Raw genomic sequence first — 17,221 nt, 5'->3', positions numbered from 1 at the left:
ATAACAGGAAAATTATGCATGTTGCTTTTGTTCAACTGAAGTCATTTCAGTGTTAAAAAAAATCATGATATTCACTTTTGTATTTTCAAAACTTTGTTGCGATCAGACATATGACCGAGAAGCAATGGCTTTTGGCATCGGTAATGTCTAAAGGCTCCAATTTTTTTTTATTTTTTTTTTTTTATTAAACACAATTGATAATTTGCTTTAATATTGTTGTTGTCTTTTTTGTCTTTGAAAGTACAGTGTGAGCAGGGAAATAAGGGTTAGATTTAGGAAATAAGATCAGGACATGACTTCAAGTGTCCACTTTTGGTCTATGGAAAATAGTGACTGACATTCAGCCTTTAGTGTTTCGTGGATAAAAAAAAGAATGTAGTACATGGTCAGAACAATACACGGGGGAGTGAATGAGAAAATTTAAATTTTCTAATGTTTCTAGTACTACTTTGGATGTCAATGCACATATTCTTAATATATTTAAGTATTTTGCTGGTATTTTACTACTTTGACTTGAATTAAGTTAATAGACGTTACCTTGAACTGCTGTTTTGTATCAGGTATGGTCAACGAGTAGACCCCGCTTTCCTTGTTCCCTGACTTGAAGACTGCAGCACAGTCATTGTACTGATCTGGATCATCCTGCATCATTGCAGGATTGCTACCTGATAAAAGAAATGTCTTGTTAAACCAAAGTGGACAGTATGCGTTGTAATAGGGGTGGGAATAGTTTGGAACCTCACGATTTTTGATTGTTTAATTTGATTGTAGTTTTGTTACTTTTCCTATTTAACTATCCTGGTTAATTTAACCCTATCCTTGTCTACACGTTCCAGATTGAGCATGCTCCGCTGTGCAATTACTATAGGGGCTTTTGCACCAGGCAGTTATAGGAAAAATAGTTTTAGGAACTAGCCACGGTGGGGCGGTTCCCCGAGAACTAAATGTTTCCGTAGGGCCATTTTCCTCGTTGCATTTACACCGCCAGTAGGTACTCTGAAGTGACGTAGTAAGCCTGCCGACATTCAACAGTCAACTGAATGGAGGATGCCGTGATCGGAGCTATGTTTTTGTTGGTTCATGGGATTCGTGATAACTGAGATGGAATGTAGACATATAAGTGATACGATTGAAAGGGCTTTGAGATTAAATCTCTTGTGACAACTTGCGGGGCTACATATCATAGAGGCTGAGAAAAGAACACAACACCACAGAAAAAAGCGACAGGTAAATGCCGTTAACATTAGCTTTCTGAATGTTTCTGTAGGATTTTTAAAAAATACGGGTGCTGTTTCTTATGGTTCTCGTTCGACCAATCAATGTACACTAAAGTCCCTGGTAGTTCCTATTGTGCTGGATTAGGGACTAATTTATTTCCCCCAAAAACAAGCATAAATGGCAAGTTTTTGCTTGAGGAGTCTGTCTACCATCGGTGGTTGGGCTGCAGTGGAAAAATCAAGTGTTTTTCCAAATCCTCCCGAGCAGTCATGATACAGACAGGACACATGACTGAGTTGTCTTTGATGTCCAAGCATCACACATCACAACTCTTGTTGCTGTCTTAAGGGCTTCCTCCACCTTTATCTCTGTCTCTTGGTGCGCCAAGGTACTGTTTTCTGCGTAAAAAGCCATTGGGATGTATGCTACATCTAGGCTCAATTGTGTGGATCAATTACCGAAAGCCTCATGTTTGTAGTGTTTCCAAAATACTTCACCAAACTTTACAAGCTTGCATATAAGTCTTGTCAAGCATCTCCTTCACCTGGAGTTGATAAAATCCAAAGTTTGTCCAAACACTTGCCCACCCTGAAAATGTGTTTCTCTATGAATCTGTTTTTCCTCCTCTATTGCTCATGCGTGCGTTAAACCTTAAACCTCCATTTTATTTTGTGTTATTGTGTATTGTTTATTTTAGCACTTCCGTAAGTGGAACACCACACTATAGCCTGTAATAATTAAACATTGAAATAAATATCAGTAAATATTGGTAAAAACATTCGTTTTATATTTCCAGACAAAGATGCGTCATATAGCCTACCGCTCTGCGCTTTGAGAGGGATGTGGGACAGAAGCAGGAAAGAGACCATCTCTTTTCTAATATCTTCATGTTTTCTCCTGATGTTCTAAGCAACTGACACTTGTTGTAAAAGGGTCTAAAGAGCGAATTTTATATTCCGCAGTGTCAAGACATTTAGGCTATGTTTGATTTTGTGCTGCCAGAGAAAGCGAAACTAATGCCTGGTTCAGATTACACGATTTTTTTTGTCTTTTACGATACACTGTGTCAGATTACGCGATTTTGACTCCTAAAATCTTGTCGTGTCGTGGACAAGAAACATGTCTACACGTTGCTTCCTGACCAGTCATCGCCTGCCGTCTCACACACACACATACTGTAAGCACACATTCACTCACACACATTCTCTCTCACTCACACACACACTCACTCACTCACTCACTCACTCACGCGCTCTCGCTCACACGCGCACATTCACTCTCGCTCGCACACTCACTATCTCGCACACTCACTATCTCACTCACTCTCGCTCACACACTCACTCACTCACTCTTAACGGAACCCGTCGTGGAGGGCCGACAAAAAATTAAACATGCTAGTCTTTTCATCGTGATGTAGTGAAGCATCGCAGATGCGGCGTCGGTTGTCGTCCACTGACACGATCGAATCTTGCGTCCCGACGCCCATTGTTGCTTACGAATCCCCACGACACATCAAACGGATCTTGCCAAAATTGTAATCTGTGTGTAATCTGAACCAGGCGTTAAATCCCAAGCGTGTGTGAAATGCGCTATATAAATAAACTTGATGTTTGTCACTGCCCTTACCATGATAACAAGCACAAACTGTGTTTTTTTATTTTTATTTGATGTGCAAGCAAAAAGGTATCAGGCCTATTATATTCACATTTTTACTGTGGTAAAGTAGAAAAAACGCTGTAGGACAAATTGAAAGTGAACCCAAGGAAGAAACTTTTATAATCCACTGTGAAAATGGGCGAGACGTGAGTGAAGATTTGGGAAAAGAAACAAGATATTCCATGTCCAATGGAATATTGTTAAATTGGCAAAACATAATACAAAGCTTAAATGTATGGGCTCACGTGACATACCTCTCTCATTCGGCACAAATCCAAATTATTCCATGGCAATGTAACATTAAATTGCAAACCTATTATTTCTTTTGTAAACAAAGCTTTGTGCTTCACTCGTGTCATTTGTTCCCGTTGTCAAATATTCCCGTAAAACAGCATTCACGTACAAAAAAAAGTGTTTTGGTGGACCACCGCGATGATGCAGTTGTCAAGTTTACCGGCACAGCCCTATCGTCATACCACTATTCATAAGTGATTTAAAAGCAGGGTGGAAAAGAGGGAAAAACTACATTTCTAAATTTCTAGAAAAAGTTCTAAATTGACAGAACAAAAAAAAAAGTGCGGTAATCGGTTTCATCAAATTTTTAAGTTAACAAACTCAAAGATTAAGTTAATAGAACTTTAAATTTAGATTTTTTACTACACAAACATGTTAATTGCAATTATAATGTATTATAAAGTATTGACTACAATTTGATTGCATCAATATCATATTAACTCAAATATTTTATGGTTAACTGCCAGCTACCTTAGCAATAGCACACAATAGCATGTGCTACTGTAGCAAAGAACTATAACTATACAGCTGTATTGTATTGGTATTGGCAGTGACAAATTTTGTGCTTCACAAAGTTTGCTGCTGAGGAGTCAGCTACAGAATCATGTCACCACCAGTGCAGTGCTTGCTCAATCTTGGCAGCAGGTGGGTGTGAGTGCATCTGCACGCACAGTAAGGTGAAGACTTCAGGACAACGGCCTGGAGAAGAAAAAAGTAGCCACTTCTCTCCAAGAAAAACATCAAAAACTGACTGAAATTCTGAAGGAAGTACAAGGATTGGACCGCACAAGACGCTACCATGAGTCCTGTGTCATGCCGACAGTGAAGCATTCTGAGAGCATCCATGTGTGGGGTTGCTTTTTATGCATGGGAGGGGGCTCTCACAATTATGCCCAAAATCACTGCCATGAATAATGTATGAGCAACTACTCTCAATGATCTAGGAGCAATTTGGTGATGATCTGTGCATTTTCCAGTGTAATGGAAGCACTCCATGTCACAAGGAAAGAGTGATAATGAAGTGGCTGATCAATACATGGAATGAAGATCATACATGGAAATTTTGGATCTGTGGCCAGGAAACTCCCTGGATCTTAATCCCATAGAGAACCTATGGTCAATCCTCAAAAGGCAAGTGGACATGCAAAAGTCCACAACTTGTGATCAACTCTGAACACCTACAAAGCAAGAATGGCTCGCCATCTGTTAGGATTTTTCCCAGAAGCTGATTTCTAGCAACGCTGTAAATATTGACTCTTTGCACCTATCAAATGGTTTTGCCAATGAAAGACTTTAAAATGTATGAAATGCTTATTGTTTTCCAGTCTACCATAGGAACATGTGAAAAAGATAATCTGCAAATACAGAAGCAGCATCTTCGTTCTAGCGTGTGTCCCGCGTTGGCGCAGGGTCTGCTTGTTCGTATGCCTTTCGCCACATGGCTCGATCCAGGGCATCAGCAGGGGCAATATTGACTGCTCTCATGTCCTCCGCCAGGCGATCGAGCCACCGATTTTTTATCCGGCTGCGCTGTCGTCGTCCAGATGGTGATGGATGATAGCCTGTTTTCGCCACAGTCTCGTTGCCACTTCTGATGACGTGGCCATACCAGCGGAGTTGGGCTTTGTTCATCTTGTCAACTATGGGCTCATGCCCCTTTGGTCCTCTTTGTTCATGATGTGGTGAGCCAGAGAGGGACCAGAGGAGCTTCTTCATCTCCATAACGTGGAGGGCCTGCTCATATTTGGTCGTGGCTGGCCAGAAAATACTGAAGCACCAAACATTGCAAAACACAAAATTTGTCACTGACAATACTTTTGGCCACGGTTGTACTACTGCATGTACACAGATAATCAACATGCAGCATATAAAGTCTTAAGGTTTTATAGCCAATTCTCAACCTAACCACAGGCTCTATTCTTGACCACAATGGTAACCTCAGCAAAACTACAACATAACAGAACAGTAAACACTAACACATCTCTACCTCTATTATTCTTGTGCAAAAACACACACAAAAAAACACTTAATTTCATAATTTATTCTCCTTTTATACAGTTTTATACATTTTTGGATTTTGATCACATTGCCCATCCTTACTGATAAAGTGTTGTATTCATGCATCAAGTTACTGTCAAGTAATATAAGAAGTTTTGAGAAAATAATTTCATTATGACTAGTGCCTTAAAGGTCTTTAACTGAAACTGTTGAACCGTGACAAAGTATATTGTGTTTACCGTACTCTGATGATTATCTTTCTCTGCGTCTCTATCTAACTTGCGGTCTAGCCTTTTCCCCAAACATTTGAACAGCTGCATAATATTATAGGTGAATAATAGGTGAACTATCTGACACAATATTGTTTTTGGAGTTTATTTTGCCCCAGGTCCCATGTGTAATAACAGTTGAAATACTGATGCAAACCCCACCTTGCTTACCCACAGAGATGGTGTGAATTAGGTTGTTGACCGTATTTGTCAGCTCCTGCTGCTGCTGCTTCATGGCGGAGTTATCGGAGGAGGTACGGAGTAGTTGTTGCTCCATCTCTTTTATGATGCTAGTCTGCTTCTCCACCAGCTTCTTGAGCTGTTCCTTCTCCGCTTTCAAGTTTTCTAGCTCTGTATTTCTCTTGCCTTCCATGCCCTCCACTCGTTTCTCCAGAAAACTAAGAGGAACCAAGAGAACAAGTTTTGAAAAACACTGTTTTCCTCAAGACAGTGGTTTTTCAACTCTATGAATGGAGTCAGTAGCAAAGTGAATTTAAGTTTCTATAAAAATGTTTGTGACTTGAATAGATCTTCCTCCAGAATTTGGAGAGACAAAGTGTGGAGGTTTTCTAAACAGCTCAGTTAATATTATATTAATATTATTACCTGTTCTTTTCATTCAGCTTTTGGATTTCATTTATCTGTTGCAGAATTTCATTTTCCAGTTTGCTGGTTGAAATGGAGTTCTCAAGAAGCTGACGTTCAAGTCGAGTTGTTTGGTTAATTACCTAAAGATGAAAATAAACATTGTGTTTCCAACAGAAAGCATCTTAGATGAGACTTATATGAGTATTTCCATGTTCACTTTCTGTCAGTGAATCAAATTCCCTCCACTGAAGGTGTTTTCTAGTTTTTTTCAGCTGTTGTGGTCTTCCATGTTTCATTAAATGAAGTATTCTTAAAGCACCCATACAAATATCTTGGCTTTCACATGTATGTTGGAATTCTGACTTCTAACTATAAAACCATCTTCTTAATAATTTAGTGGTTCTTGACGATATTTTTGAGAGAATAACATTGCTTCCCTCTGCAAGTGTCCCCTGTGGTGAAAATCAAGCTTTTAATATTGTTTATATGTCTAATGTGGTGTTTTTAATGTGCTTTAAGACAAACCATGTGTAAATTCATAAGTCAACACCATTGCTGAGTATTTTCTCCTTAAAACTGCAGTGAAAAAAAAGTCAGTCTCAAAAACGCATCTGACATCAGAAACTACCTTGTAACCAATCACGACAACGTGCCGCCGGGCTTTGGCATATCATTTACAGTGAACTAGCAGGGGTATTAAGAGATGCCAGGTTATCCTGTTTTGTTTTTTGTTGTTTTTTGTTGATATAAAAAAATCAGGTAGATATAGCAATATAGCGGGTGTATGATGTATATTACGATGTTATGATGAACATATTAATGGATCCGCGTATACTAAATGAAGCAAGGGTGTAGTTGCATTCAAGCTATTTTAAGGCATGAAGAAAAAAAAATTCACAGTAAAAAACATTTAAATATGTAATTTTGGTGATCAATGAGTTTTAAGGGATAAAATGATTTACTACAGGGGACTTTAAAAGAAGCATATGTCTAGAGATCATTTTGCTATGAGAAGTTATCTTCTCCGCTCACTGGGGGGGTACAGCTGTGTTTACCTACAGTCGTGAATGCAGTGACGGACAGCTGTCCTGGTGTTTGGATTTCATGTGATGTCATGGTGGCGATATTTAGGATATCTCCATTTCACCAAACAATGTTTCATGACATGTTGACCCATTTTATCAAAAGTAATTCCATTTTGTAAGTTCATTTAGTAAAATAATTTTGATCAAAGTAATTCTAAACTTTGCTGCGCCTAGAGGCAGACGACGACATTCTGTGATCAAATACAATCAACTTGTTAACAAGCTCCACAGCGTCACCCGCTGCATTTAGTTATAACTGAGTTTTAGTTTGCATGGATTTCACGGCATTTACGGCCAGCAAAACAACATTGATTGAATTGTCGAAAATTCAACTATTCGTCCACACCCCTAGAATCAATGCATTTCAATTCATACAGTAAAGACAATGCAGGTTTTTTTTTTTTTTTTTTTTTTTTTACAAATTTTTCTTCATTCAATTTCTCTAGTAGTATTTCTTGCTATTAGACTGACCTCATAGACTTAAAGCACAATTTATTTAATGTGTATCTTTGCTCGGTTGTATTTGTTTGTGCTATTGCTTGTAATTTATTTATTGGTGTCACATCTGTGAGAGCTGATCTTGTGGGTTAATTTTTCGTGTGTTTCTTTTCCCCATGTATGGTGTTTAATGGTGGTGGGGGGTGGGTGTTGCTGATGATTAGGGTGACACAACGTGACTGTGTTTGTGATCATGCTACAACTATTAGGTAATTAGTGAAGTAAATCAAGTGCACTTATGGCAAGCATGTGTGCACTGAAATTCAGACCAAGTCATTGTGGCTTAGATTGAATAGGTTGTTTTTGCTCCCTGTTAGGTTGTACCAAATCTTGCATTGTTTTTTTTTTTTTTTTTTTTTTTTTTTTTTTTTGTGTATTCCTGGGTTGAGTGCATGAACGTGGTTGTAGGTCTGAACAGATGGTTCACATCTGCACCAGCACTATTACATGCTTTAAGAGGCAGAACTCTTGGGGAAAAAGAAGAGTTATATTTTTGGGAGGTTTGGTGTGCCAATATTTTTTATTTATTTTTTTATAAATTGATTGTGGAGTCACAACTTGTGTGTTTGAAAAGGCAGCAGCAGGATCTGGTGTTGGATCACAGAGACCTCAGTTTTTAATCATCTAGTAATCTATCATTTGAACAGCAAAAAGATATTGGGATTACAGCAGGCTCATGCAAAGGAGATGTTTAGGCAGGGTGCAGAACACAAGGAAAAAATAAAAGAAAAAGAAATTCGTTAGAAAACTTAAGATTAGTGATTTGGCAAAGCAGTGTGAAATTGAGCACGAAAAACTAAAACGAACAACGATTAGAGGAAGATCATCAAAAACAGAATTATCAGTTACAAGTAGCAACAAAATCATAAAAAGACCATCAGAATAGCTCTTTACAGCCCTCTCTCTATAAGAACACTGCACTCGCAAAGAAATGGATACGTACATTATCAAATTAATAAATATTACTCTATTTTAACATTTATTAAAAATACAGGTAACACTTTACTATAAGGTTCATTAGTTAACATTAGTTGATGTATTTACTAACATGAACTAACAATGAGCAATACATTTGTTACAGTTTTATGAATCTTTGTTAATGTTAGTTACAAAGTTAAAATCCAGCTGTTCATTGTTTGTTAATGTTAGTTCACAGTGCATTAAACTAATGTTAATAAATATATAACCTGTGATTTTAATAAAGTATTAGTAAATGTTGAAATTAATATTAACTAAGATTAATAAATGCTGAAGAAGTATTGTTCATTCTTAGAACATGTTAACTAAGGTAGTTAACTAGTGTTAACTAATGAACCTTATTGTAAAGTGTTACCAAAATACATACTGAGTGACGAAACAATCTGTCATAGAATACACTTGTTTGTTCACATTGAGTTAGGTTCATTTATTTTCAAGATCTGATGTGAATTATCCATTGTCGCTTTCAGAACGACTAAAGGTCACGCAAAATTATATTCAAACTCAAATAAATTCATTTCACAATAAAGCACATAATCAATACCTGAGATTATCATTGTCATACTATGTTTGTTGTTCCAACCATGACGTTGCAAAAATAGAAATTGTTTCTAAAATATGATTGTCGTGGCTGGTTAGGACTCGGTGTTAGTTGGTAGGGCTCAAGAAGTTACACTCATGTCTTTCCAAACTTGTAAGATTTTGTTTATCTTTAAAACACAAATGAAAATATTTTAAAAGAAATATTTCTGTCCCTCCATTGACAGTCCACACAACTACCACTTTGTCGCTTCAAAAAGTTCATAAAGAGATAAAACTAAAATCCATACAAATCAAGCTGTTATATATTTTCACCATATTCTGAAAATTATTCAGATGGACAATAGGACAAAATATGTTTGCCAAGATAGTGGAGCAGGCATGGGTACAACATCAACAATCAAGTGCTTATCTGTTGCATGTTTACTGCAACTGGGAGAAGGGAGTACCTTGACTTCTTTTGGCAGCTAGAGAGGTAATGCAGGCTAGTTTAAGATTTGATTAAGAAATGCACACTTTAACTTTCAAAGATTGATGAACCATGTCTTGACAGACAGACAGGCTACGCTTTTTATTTAGATGATGTAATTGTCTACAACAAAACCTGGGATCAACATCTGAAGCCTGTCTGTGTGTTGTTTTCCCATTTAGCTGAAGCTGGACTTACCATCAATTTATTAGTTTTTAAGCTAAGTCATCAAGTATTAGAAATTTCGCTAGTATTTAAATTTTTGGTGTTGCAACAACCTTTTTTTATTGTATAGTTACATGGGTCAAATACAACCAAAATAGAGCCAGTAAAAAAAATTGGCCAAGCAAGTAGAAATGTAAACCACTGGCCAAACGGGGCCAGTAGAAAAAAAGCCTGTTAGGTTTTGAAACTGAACCCACTATACCTAGCCTACTGAATTACATAGAGAAGTATCAACCCCTACCTGTGCTTCAACAGTAGTGATTTTCCGTGTTTGCTCTGCTGTTTGACTCAGAAGGCTGGTCCCAATCTTGATCATGGTCACTGTGTGGTTTTGCACCGCGTTATTCTGAATTTGGGCCATGTCTTGTTTGAGGTTCTCCTGGATGTAGTTCTCCAGCTGTGGGTGAAATCAGAAGGAACTATTTAAAATTTGAATAGAACAGAAACTCTTTTTAGATAAGACTACAGAAAATACAACCTCAACCTCTGAATTGTTAAACAAAAATACCCTGAAAAGTCAACATTGGCGCAAGACATTATTTAATCAAGGACTGGACACATATTTTTCATCAACACATGACCCATTAATACTAGCACTTACTTATTCTATTCTATTCTATTCTATTCTATTGTTTTCTATTTATTAAAAAAATATTGCACTTTGCTTGACTAACTGGGACTTGACACAGCACTTACCTACTGTTGCCCTGTTTGATTGTTGTTGTTTTGATTGCTTCTATTGTTCTCATTTGTAAGTTGCTTTAAATAAAAGTGTCTACTAAATGATTAAATGTAAATGTTAACGTGAAACTAGCTCGTTGCTTTCAAATTCTGGGCTCATCTCCTTGTCTATGCTTTACAATACAATACAATATTTATTTATAAAGCAATAGAAAGGCTGACCAAAGTGCTGTACAGAAAAGAATAAGACTAAGAAAGACTAATAAGTTACGAAAGCATGAATCAGCGCTTGGAAGTTGCTCAGGGATAAAAAGGTTTTCACTTTAGAGAGTTTGCATGATTTTACAACAGTACTGATCAAACAGAATGCGCAGATTTCGAACTCACTGAGTTTCATATAGGGCAAGAGAACCACGGTCAACATTAAACACAGTATTCCTTTGGCCCAAATATAATTTCAGTTTTATTTTCTAAATAAAGCCAAAGCTTGAGTTCTTTTAAACAGGCCAACAGTGGTTGTAAACCATTTTTATCATTGTTTTTTAAGGGAAAATAGATCTGAGTACCATCAAGATAAATGCATAGGATGGATAGTATATACTGAATTAGAAAAAACTGAGATGAAAGGATACTCCTTAATTATTAAAAATGGAAGCCAAAGGTAGCATGTACAGGGTAAACAATACCGGCCCGAGGATTGATCCCTGTGGGACTCCACAATCAAGAGGTATACTAGAGGAGGACTGATGACCAATACAAACACTAAACCATGTGTTGATCAGATAAGAATGGAACCACTGTAAGACTATGCCACGAAGACCCACAGATATCTCCAGGCATCTCAACAGGACCTCATGGTCGACCAAATCAAATGCAGCACTCAGATCTAATAAAACTAAAGCCATGGATTTCAGATTCCAGATTGAAACGTTTCATGAAGAGAATTTACAGCCAAATAAGATTGTAATTGAGACAGTACAACTCTCTCAAGGATCTTTGAGATAAAAGGTACATTAGAAATAGTGGTCGACCGATATATCGCCAAGGCCGATATATCGGCCGATATTTGGCATTTTTGAAATATCGGCATCGGCCGATAAGTTTTTCTGATTGGCCGATGTGTTGGAAGCGGGACTTTTATTTTGACGGCGCTCCGGACTTTTATTTTGACGGGCTGCGCTGAGAACACCAGCGCCTGAGAAGAGAACGGCAGAGCCTGATCACACAGCGCTCACTTACATTCTCCGTCTTCATTAATTTACGATCTCTGTCAATCATATGATATCTAATACTTTGTTAGACAGAACTGGTAAACAAAAAGTAAATGGAATGCGAAGTAAGTAAAGTAAAGCGTTTGCTTTTATATTATTTGTTACAGAAAAGGCAAACAAGCAGGCTAAAATACTTTCTCATTTGCCGTCAACATTCAGCAAATGCGCATCTACGTCATTTAAACAAATCTCTGAATATCTAATAAACATTTAATTTCACAAACCTTGCAGATTTAATCGAATCCAGCTGTGATATCTTGTGAAGTGTGCATTACTGTCTGCAAGTGACGGTCGGTCCGTGCGAAGTGAGTGAGTGTGAGGGAGCTTCAGGAGACGCGATCGAAAAACTTTAAATCCTTCATTTTAAAATATGCTGATATATAACCACTGTGTCATATTCATATCGTTTTCACTGTGCTGTATGTAAAATTAGCGTTACCTTGTCTTTATTTGAAAAAATATGATTACCAGCACGATATTACCAGATTACTGAGTGCCCTGTTACAGTGTTTACTTCCTTTTTATTCACATATTCATATATTTCTAAACAATTACTTTGTGAAAAATACTGTAACAGGACTGCAGATTCAAGAAGTTGCCATCTAAAGTATAAAAGCATGTTTATTTTAAAGATTTGTTTTCTTATTGATTAAATATTGATTAAAATAAATATATATAAAAATATCGGCTTTATATCGGCCATCGGCCACCCTGCTCTCTAAGATATCGGCATCGGCAATCCAAAAACCAATATCGGTCGACCACTAATTAGAAATAGGACAAAAGTTAGAAAGATAGGAAGGATCCAGGTTTATTTTTTTAAGATATGGCATCACCACAGCAAATGTAAGACCATTTGACAAGCATTTGTTAATAACCAATAACAGGCCAGGACCAACTGTGTCCATGATTTTTCTCAGGAAAAGAGGTAGAATAATATCCTGAGGACAGATAGTAGGTTTTAGGTGACCACCAATTTCATTACATGGAACCAGATTAATAGGCTCAAACTCAGACCAGATTGAAGAACATAACATCATGCATAGTATATACTGATTTAGACAACTGAGATCTTAAAGTTGTGATCATATCTATTATAAACTTTCCAAAGTTGTCACAGAGTGAAGTAGAGGGCTCTAAAATGGACTGCACAGAAGGGTTTAAAACAAAGTTAATAGAAGAAAAAAGAACTTGAGGTTTATGACAATTGTTTGTGATAAGTTCAGAAAAATATCTGCATTTTGCGGCCTTTGCAGCTTTTTGAAACATGTTATGAGTTTTTAAAAATTTCATAAGAAATCTGCAATCTGTCCTTTTTCCATTTGTCCAGAGTAGAGTCCGACTCCAGAGAGTTACGTACATCATGGTAGGCTACAGAAAATTCTTCCCTAGAACATTAAGAGAGCAAGTTAAGCATGCCAGCGATGGATTTATGTGGATTTGGACAGTGAAAGGAACAGCAAAAGAATATAGGCCTGTGGTCAGAGAAAGATGCACTACTGATTTCAGTGTTTGAAATAGAGAATCCATGGGTTAAAATCAAATCAAGGGTATGGCCATAGATATGTGTTGGATAAGAAACCCATTGAGTAAAGTCAAAAGACTCATTCAGATTTAGAAATTCTGCAGAATATGGTTTAGAAGCACAGCAAACATGCATGTTAAAATCACACAACAGCAATATTTGTTCATGCCTGGTATCCCCCACTAAATCCCCCATTAGTACAGCAAGTTCACTCAAAAAGTCCTTGTTTTGCTGAGGATGACAATATATTAGAGCTATAGCAATAGGGTTTACTAAAACTAGTTATAGCTTATTAATGTTTGTAGCCTAGTGATCTTGTTCTTTTAATATCACTGTCTTGAATTAAACCACGTTAAGCATTCCCTTTGTAACAGTTTTCTAAGTGGAAAACGCTGAAAGTGTACGCGTGTTGCGTTCATATTCGACCTGATCTGATTTTCTACATAGTAGGCCATGCTTTATAAATCAGGTGTATGCTGAATTTGGTCCTCCAATATCACTGTCTTAGTACATTAAGCCACATTAAGCGTTTTTCACGTTATGCGCTTTAAGAATGTCCCGCGTCGCTGTGGGGGCGCATTTGCTGTCAGTATAGTGACAGCATTACTTTTGGACATGTATTGGACCCCTCGTGAGTGAGAATGGGTTGACTTTTTAACAGGAACAAGAGGGGAGCAATCTCCTCTCACCATGTTGGGACAGGTGTTCTGCAATGCCCATTTCCGTTTTAAAATCAAGTATTATTAAAATCATGTATTATTGTGGTTTTAGAGACATGGCTTTCGAAAGTGTGGGAGAAACAATTATTTTGCGAAAGAAAACTTGTACATTTATTTATTTATTTTTCGACATTAATCTGTCCATTTTTTATTTAATTTTATAAAGATGCAAAATGTAATAAAAAAATCTGAAATTAAGTCTATTTTATTTTTTGCGCATGAAATTTATGTATACGGTTTTAATATATACAGTATATAATATATTATAAACATAGCATTTAAAAATACAACAAACGTTCTTTTTTCTTTCTTTTTTCGTGGTTAAAAAAGGAATGGACGCAAAAGTACATGGACCCGTCTACACTAGAGTTGACACTCCATCAGAAGGGCTTTCTTTTACACTGGGCTTAACCCCGGGTTATCATGGTTCTAAAGCCCACAAGGAAAGTTTCACAATTTAGAAGCAGGGTTAGCCAGGGTTGTGCACGAGTGGAGTGCTGTCAGTACAGAGAACAACGACAAAAATCGGTGTTGCCTACACCGAGTTATCCTCTTTTTAAAATTTGCACCCTGTTGACTTCAATGGGGCAAGTTTTAAACCTGCTTTTAGGCTCTTAACATCCTTGATGTGTCATTACAAGTGCACAGGTCATGTGAGTGATTCCTTCGGAGTGAACGCGGGTGAATCTGACTGCAGTAGATGTGAAAGATATTAATAAGAATGGTGTTTATTCAGCCAGCGCACATACAAATACAGGTATGTGCGCTGGCTGAATAAACATCATTCTTATTAAGGCATAGGTTTAGTACCTATGATAACGCGCGTGAACTCGACAATCGACTACTGTGGACTTCGACCGAAAACAGGATGTAAATCATTTTTACATCCGTGTGCATCTGTGCACTTGTAATGACACATCAAGGATGTTAATAGCCTAAAAGCAGGTTTAAAACTTGCCCCATTGAAGTCAACAGGGTGCAAATTTTAAAAAGAGGATAACTCGGTGTAGGCAACACCGATTTTTGTCGTTGTTCTCTGTACTGACAGCACTCGAAATGTACAAAAAAATGAGCTCAATGTTAAAATTGACCGGAGTTCTCCTTTAAGATGTGGTCAGCATGCACAAAAACGTGTCCACATAACAGAACATAAACCTCACAATAAGCTTGTTAGGCTATTTTTATATGTATAACAGTTAGTTCCGATCCTCGAATCTGACTGGACAAAAGGCTTTCTGCTGATATTTCATCAGTATCATCCTCTTCGTCTCTGCACATAGACATTCAGCGCGCAGTTACATTGTTATGCCACTAGGTGGTGGCAAGGGTCTGTCTTTGAGTCATTAAACCATTTATTCAACGAACACTTCAAAAACGCTGATTAATTAAAAGATAGATGTAATAAAACATGGTGTTAATTATTTTAACTTTGAGCTCCACTTTTTAAGGCTCAGCTGACCAGCAATGCATCACATGGGTAACGCTGATGCTTCACTTAATAGAGACCAATGGCATTGATTCAATGCATTGACCAGCGCTGACGCCATTCATGGTAAATACCCTTAAACGTTAAAATGATGATACGACAAATATTTCACTTTCCTTGGACACAGCAACCTTTTCATGAATACATAAGACTTGACCTCAAAGACAGATGCAGGTAATCGCACGCGCTCAGTCGATCTCTCATTCACTGTCTGTTTAGGCTTGTTAAGTGCAAATCCACGAAGCCTCTGTACAAATCACCATGATAAACACAGCCTTGGTATCATTGTTAACTTATTTAACATTCAATAAACATGCACAAGTTCAAAACAAGAAGGGTTAGCCTTATGGTTAGTTATACGTTCAGAAAAGCATGGTCAAGTTTAAAAAAATATTTTTTTGCAGATGTAAGTTGTAATATTACTTTTATGTTGTATACATCTGATTCATCTAATATAGGATGTGTTTTATATATCAAAACATTTAAAAAAGTATACATGTGTTATACATCCAAAATGTGTATAGGCAAATATAGATAGATAGATAGATAGATAGATCGATAGATCGATATTATTATTATATATCATGACAACTCTCTGGATATTTTTATAATGGTAATGGATATGACATTGTTAATGTATTTGGTCTTGGCGGAATAGATCTGCTACGCTGACATACTGCTGCTGCACAATTAGCATATATCAGTTACCCATAGCAGATCTATACCGGTGGAGCTGGGGAACGTGGAGGGTTTTAGACGAACTCTGAAAGCGTGCTACAAACTGCTATAGTGAATGGTAACCAGCCATTTAAATGTTGAGCACGCAAGCTCATTGGCTGCAGATGCAACATGAACCAATCAGCTTGTTCCAAGTAGTTAATGCTGTAAATATCATCAGCTTGCGTTATCATCATGCGCCATCTAGAGTTTCATGACAGAACTAGGCATGCATACATACATACTAGGCTTTCTAAGATAGTCGGTGTTGACTGTGTTACCGGTGTTCAGAAGCAACACCAGTTACATCACTTGCCCACCATGGCACCACCCCCCACCGTCGAATTTTTTTTTTTTTTAAATCATGAAATCATTGTTCAGTTAGAGAACAGACACTACAATTAAAAACTGAACGTGTCTGCTTAATATATTGTGAGCCGAACAAGAGTCGCAGCACAAATCAGCAACAGGAGTCTGATTTCATTTATCACAAGAGCTAACTGACAAGATGATGGCGGAATATTTTGTCAAAGCAAAATGTAAAAGCACCTATTCAAGTGAATTTGTCATTGTACTGTTTTGTTGTTGTGTTTTTCATTAAGAACAATAGGCTGAAATCACCATCCAAGCAATCCGACCCCGAATTGGCGCTAATTTGAAAGTGAAACTAAAATGCGCATGGGCATTCATATGGTGCGTGTCCACGGGCGCAGAGCGACCAGAACAGAGCGAATGTTTTCGGTCCATTCCTATGGTACGAATTAATTGAAAATGCTCGCTCTGCACCACTATGAATGCCCGTGCAGACGTGCATATTTTAGTTTCGCTTTCAAATTAGCGATTTAAAAGCCCCCTGGGGAAATATCCTCACCGCCACATCCCACCACAAAGTGCTGCATCAAAACTATATATATAGTTTTGATGCAGCACTTTGTGCCTTATGCAGTTCTTCTAATGTTTCGTTAGTGTGTAGTTTCACCACACCCATTTATGTTCTGCCAATT

General features: G+C 37.4%; 2 protein-coding genes across 2 annotated transcripts in view; one reads left to right on the top strand and one right to left on the bottom strand.

The window, feature by feature from the left end:
* Positions 1–17,221, top strand: part of mcph1 (microcephalin 1) — a 105,982-nt gene that overhangs the window by 68,288 nt on the left and 20,473 nt on the right. The gene's annotated exons all lie outside the window — the stretch shown is intronic.
* angpt2a (angiopoietin 2a) overlaps positions 1–17,221 on the bottom strand; it is a 30,454-nt gene that overhangs the window by 11,071 nt on the left and 2,162 nt on the right. Inside the window, exons 2-5 of the mRNA XM_084390754.1 lie at positions 10,060–10,215; positions 6,042–6,163; positions 5,607–5,833; positions 538–665 (exon numbers count right to left, since the gene is read on the bottom strand). Of these exons, the coding sequence (XP_084246880.1) occupies positions 538–665; positions 5,607–5,833; positions 6,042–6,163; positions 10,060–10,215 (633 nt within the window). The remainder of the gene's footprint in view (positions 1–537; positions 666–5,606; positions 5,834–6,041; positions 6,164–10,059; positions 10,216–17,221) is intronic.

The sequence above is a fragment of the Rutilus rutilus genome, assembly GCF_951802725.1.
Source record: "Rutilus rutilus genome assembly, chromosome: 20".
Lineage (NCBI taxonomy): Eukaryota > Metazoa > Chordata > Actinopteri > Cypriniformes > Leuciscidae > Rutilus > Rutilus rutilus.
The sequence above is the reverse complement of the archived record's forward strand: the minus strand, read 5'-3'. Positions and strand labels throughout refer to the sequence as shown.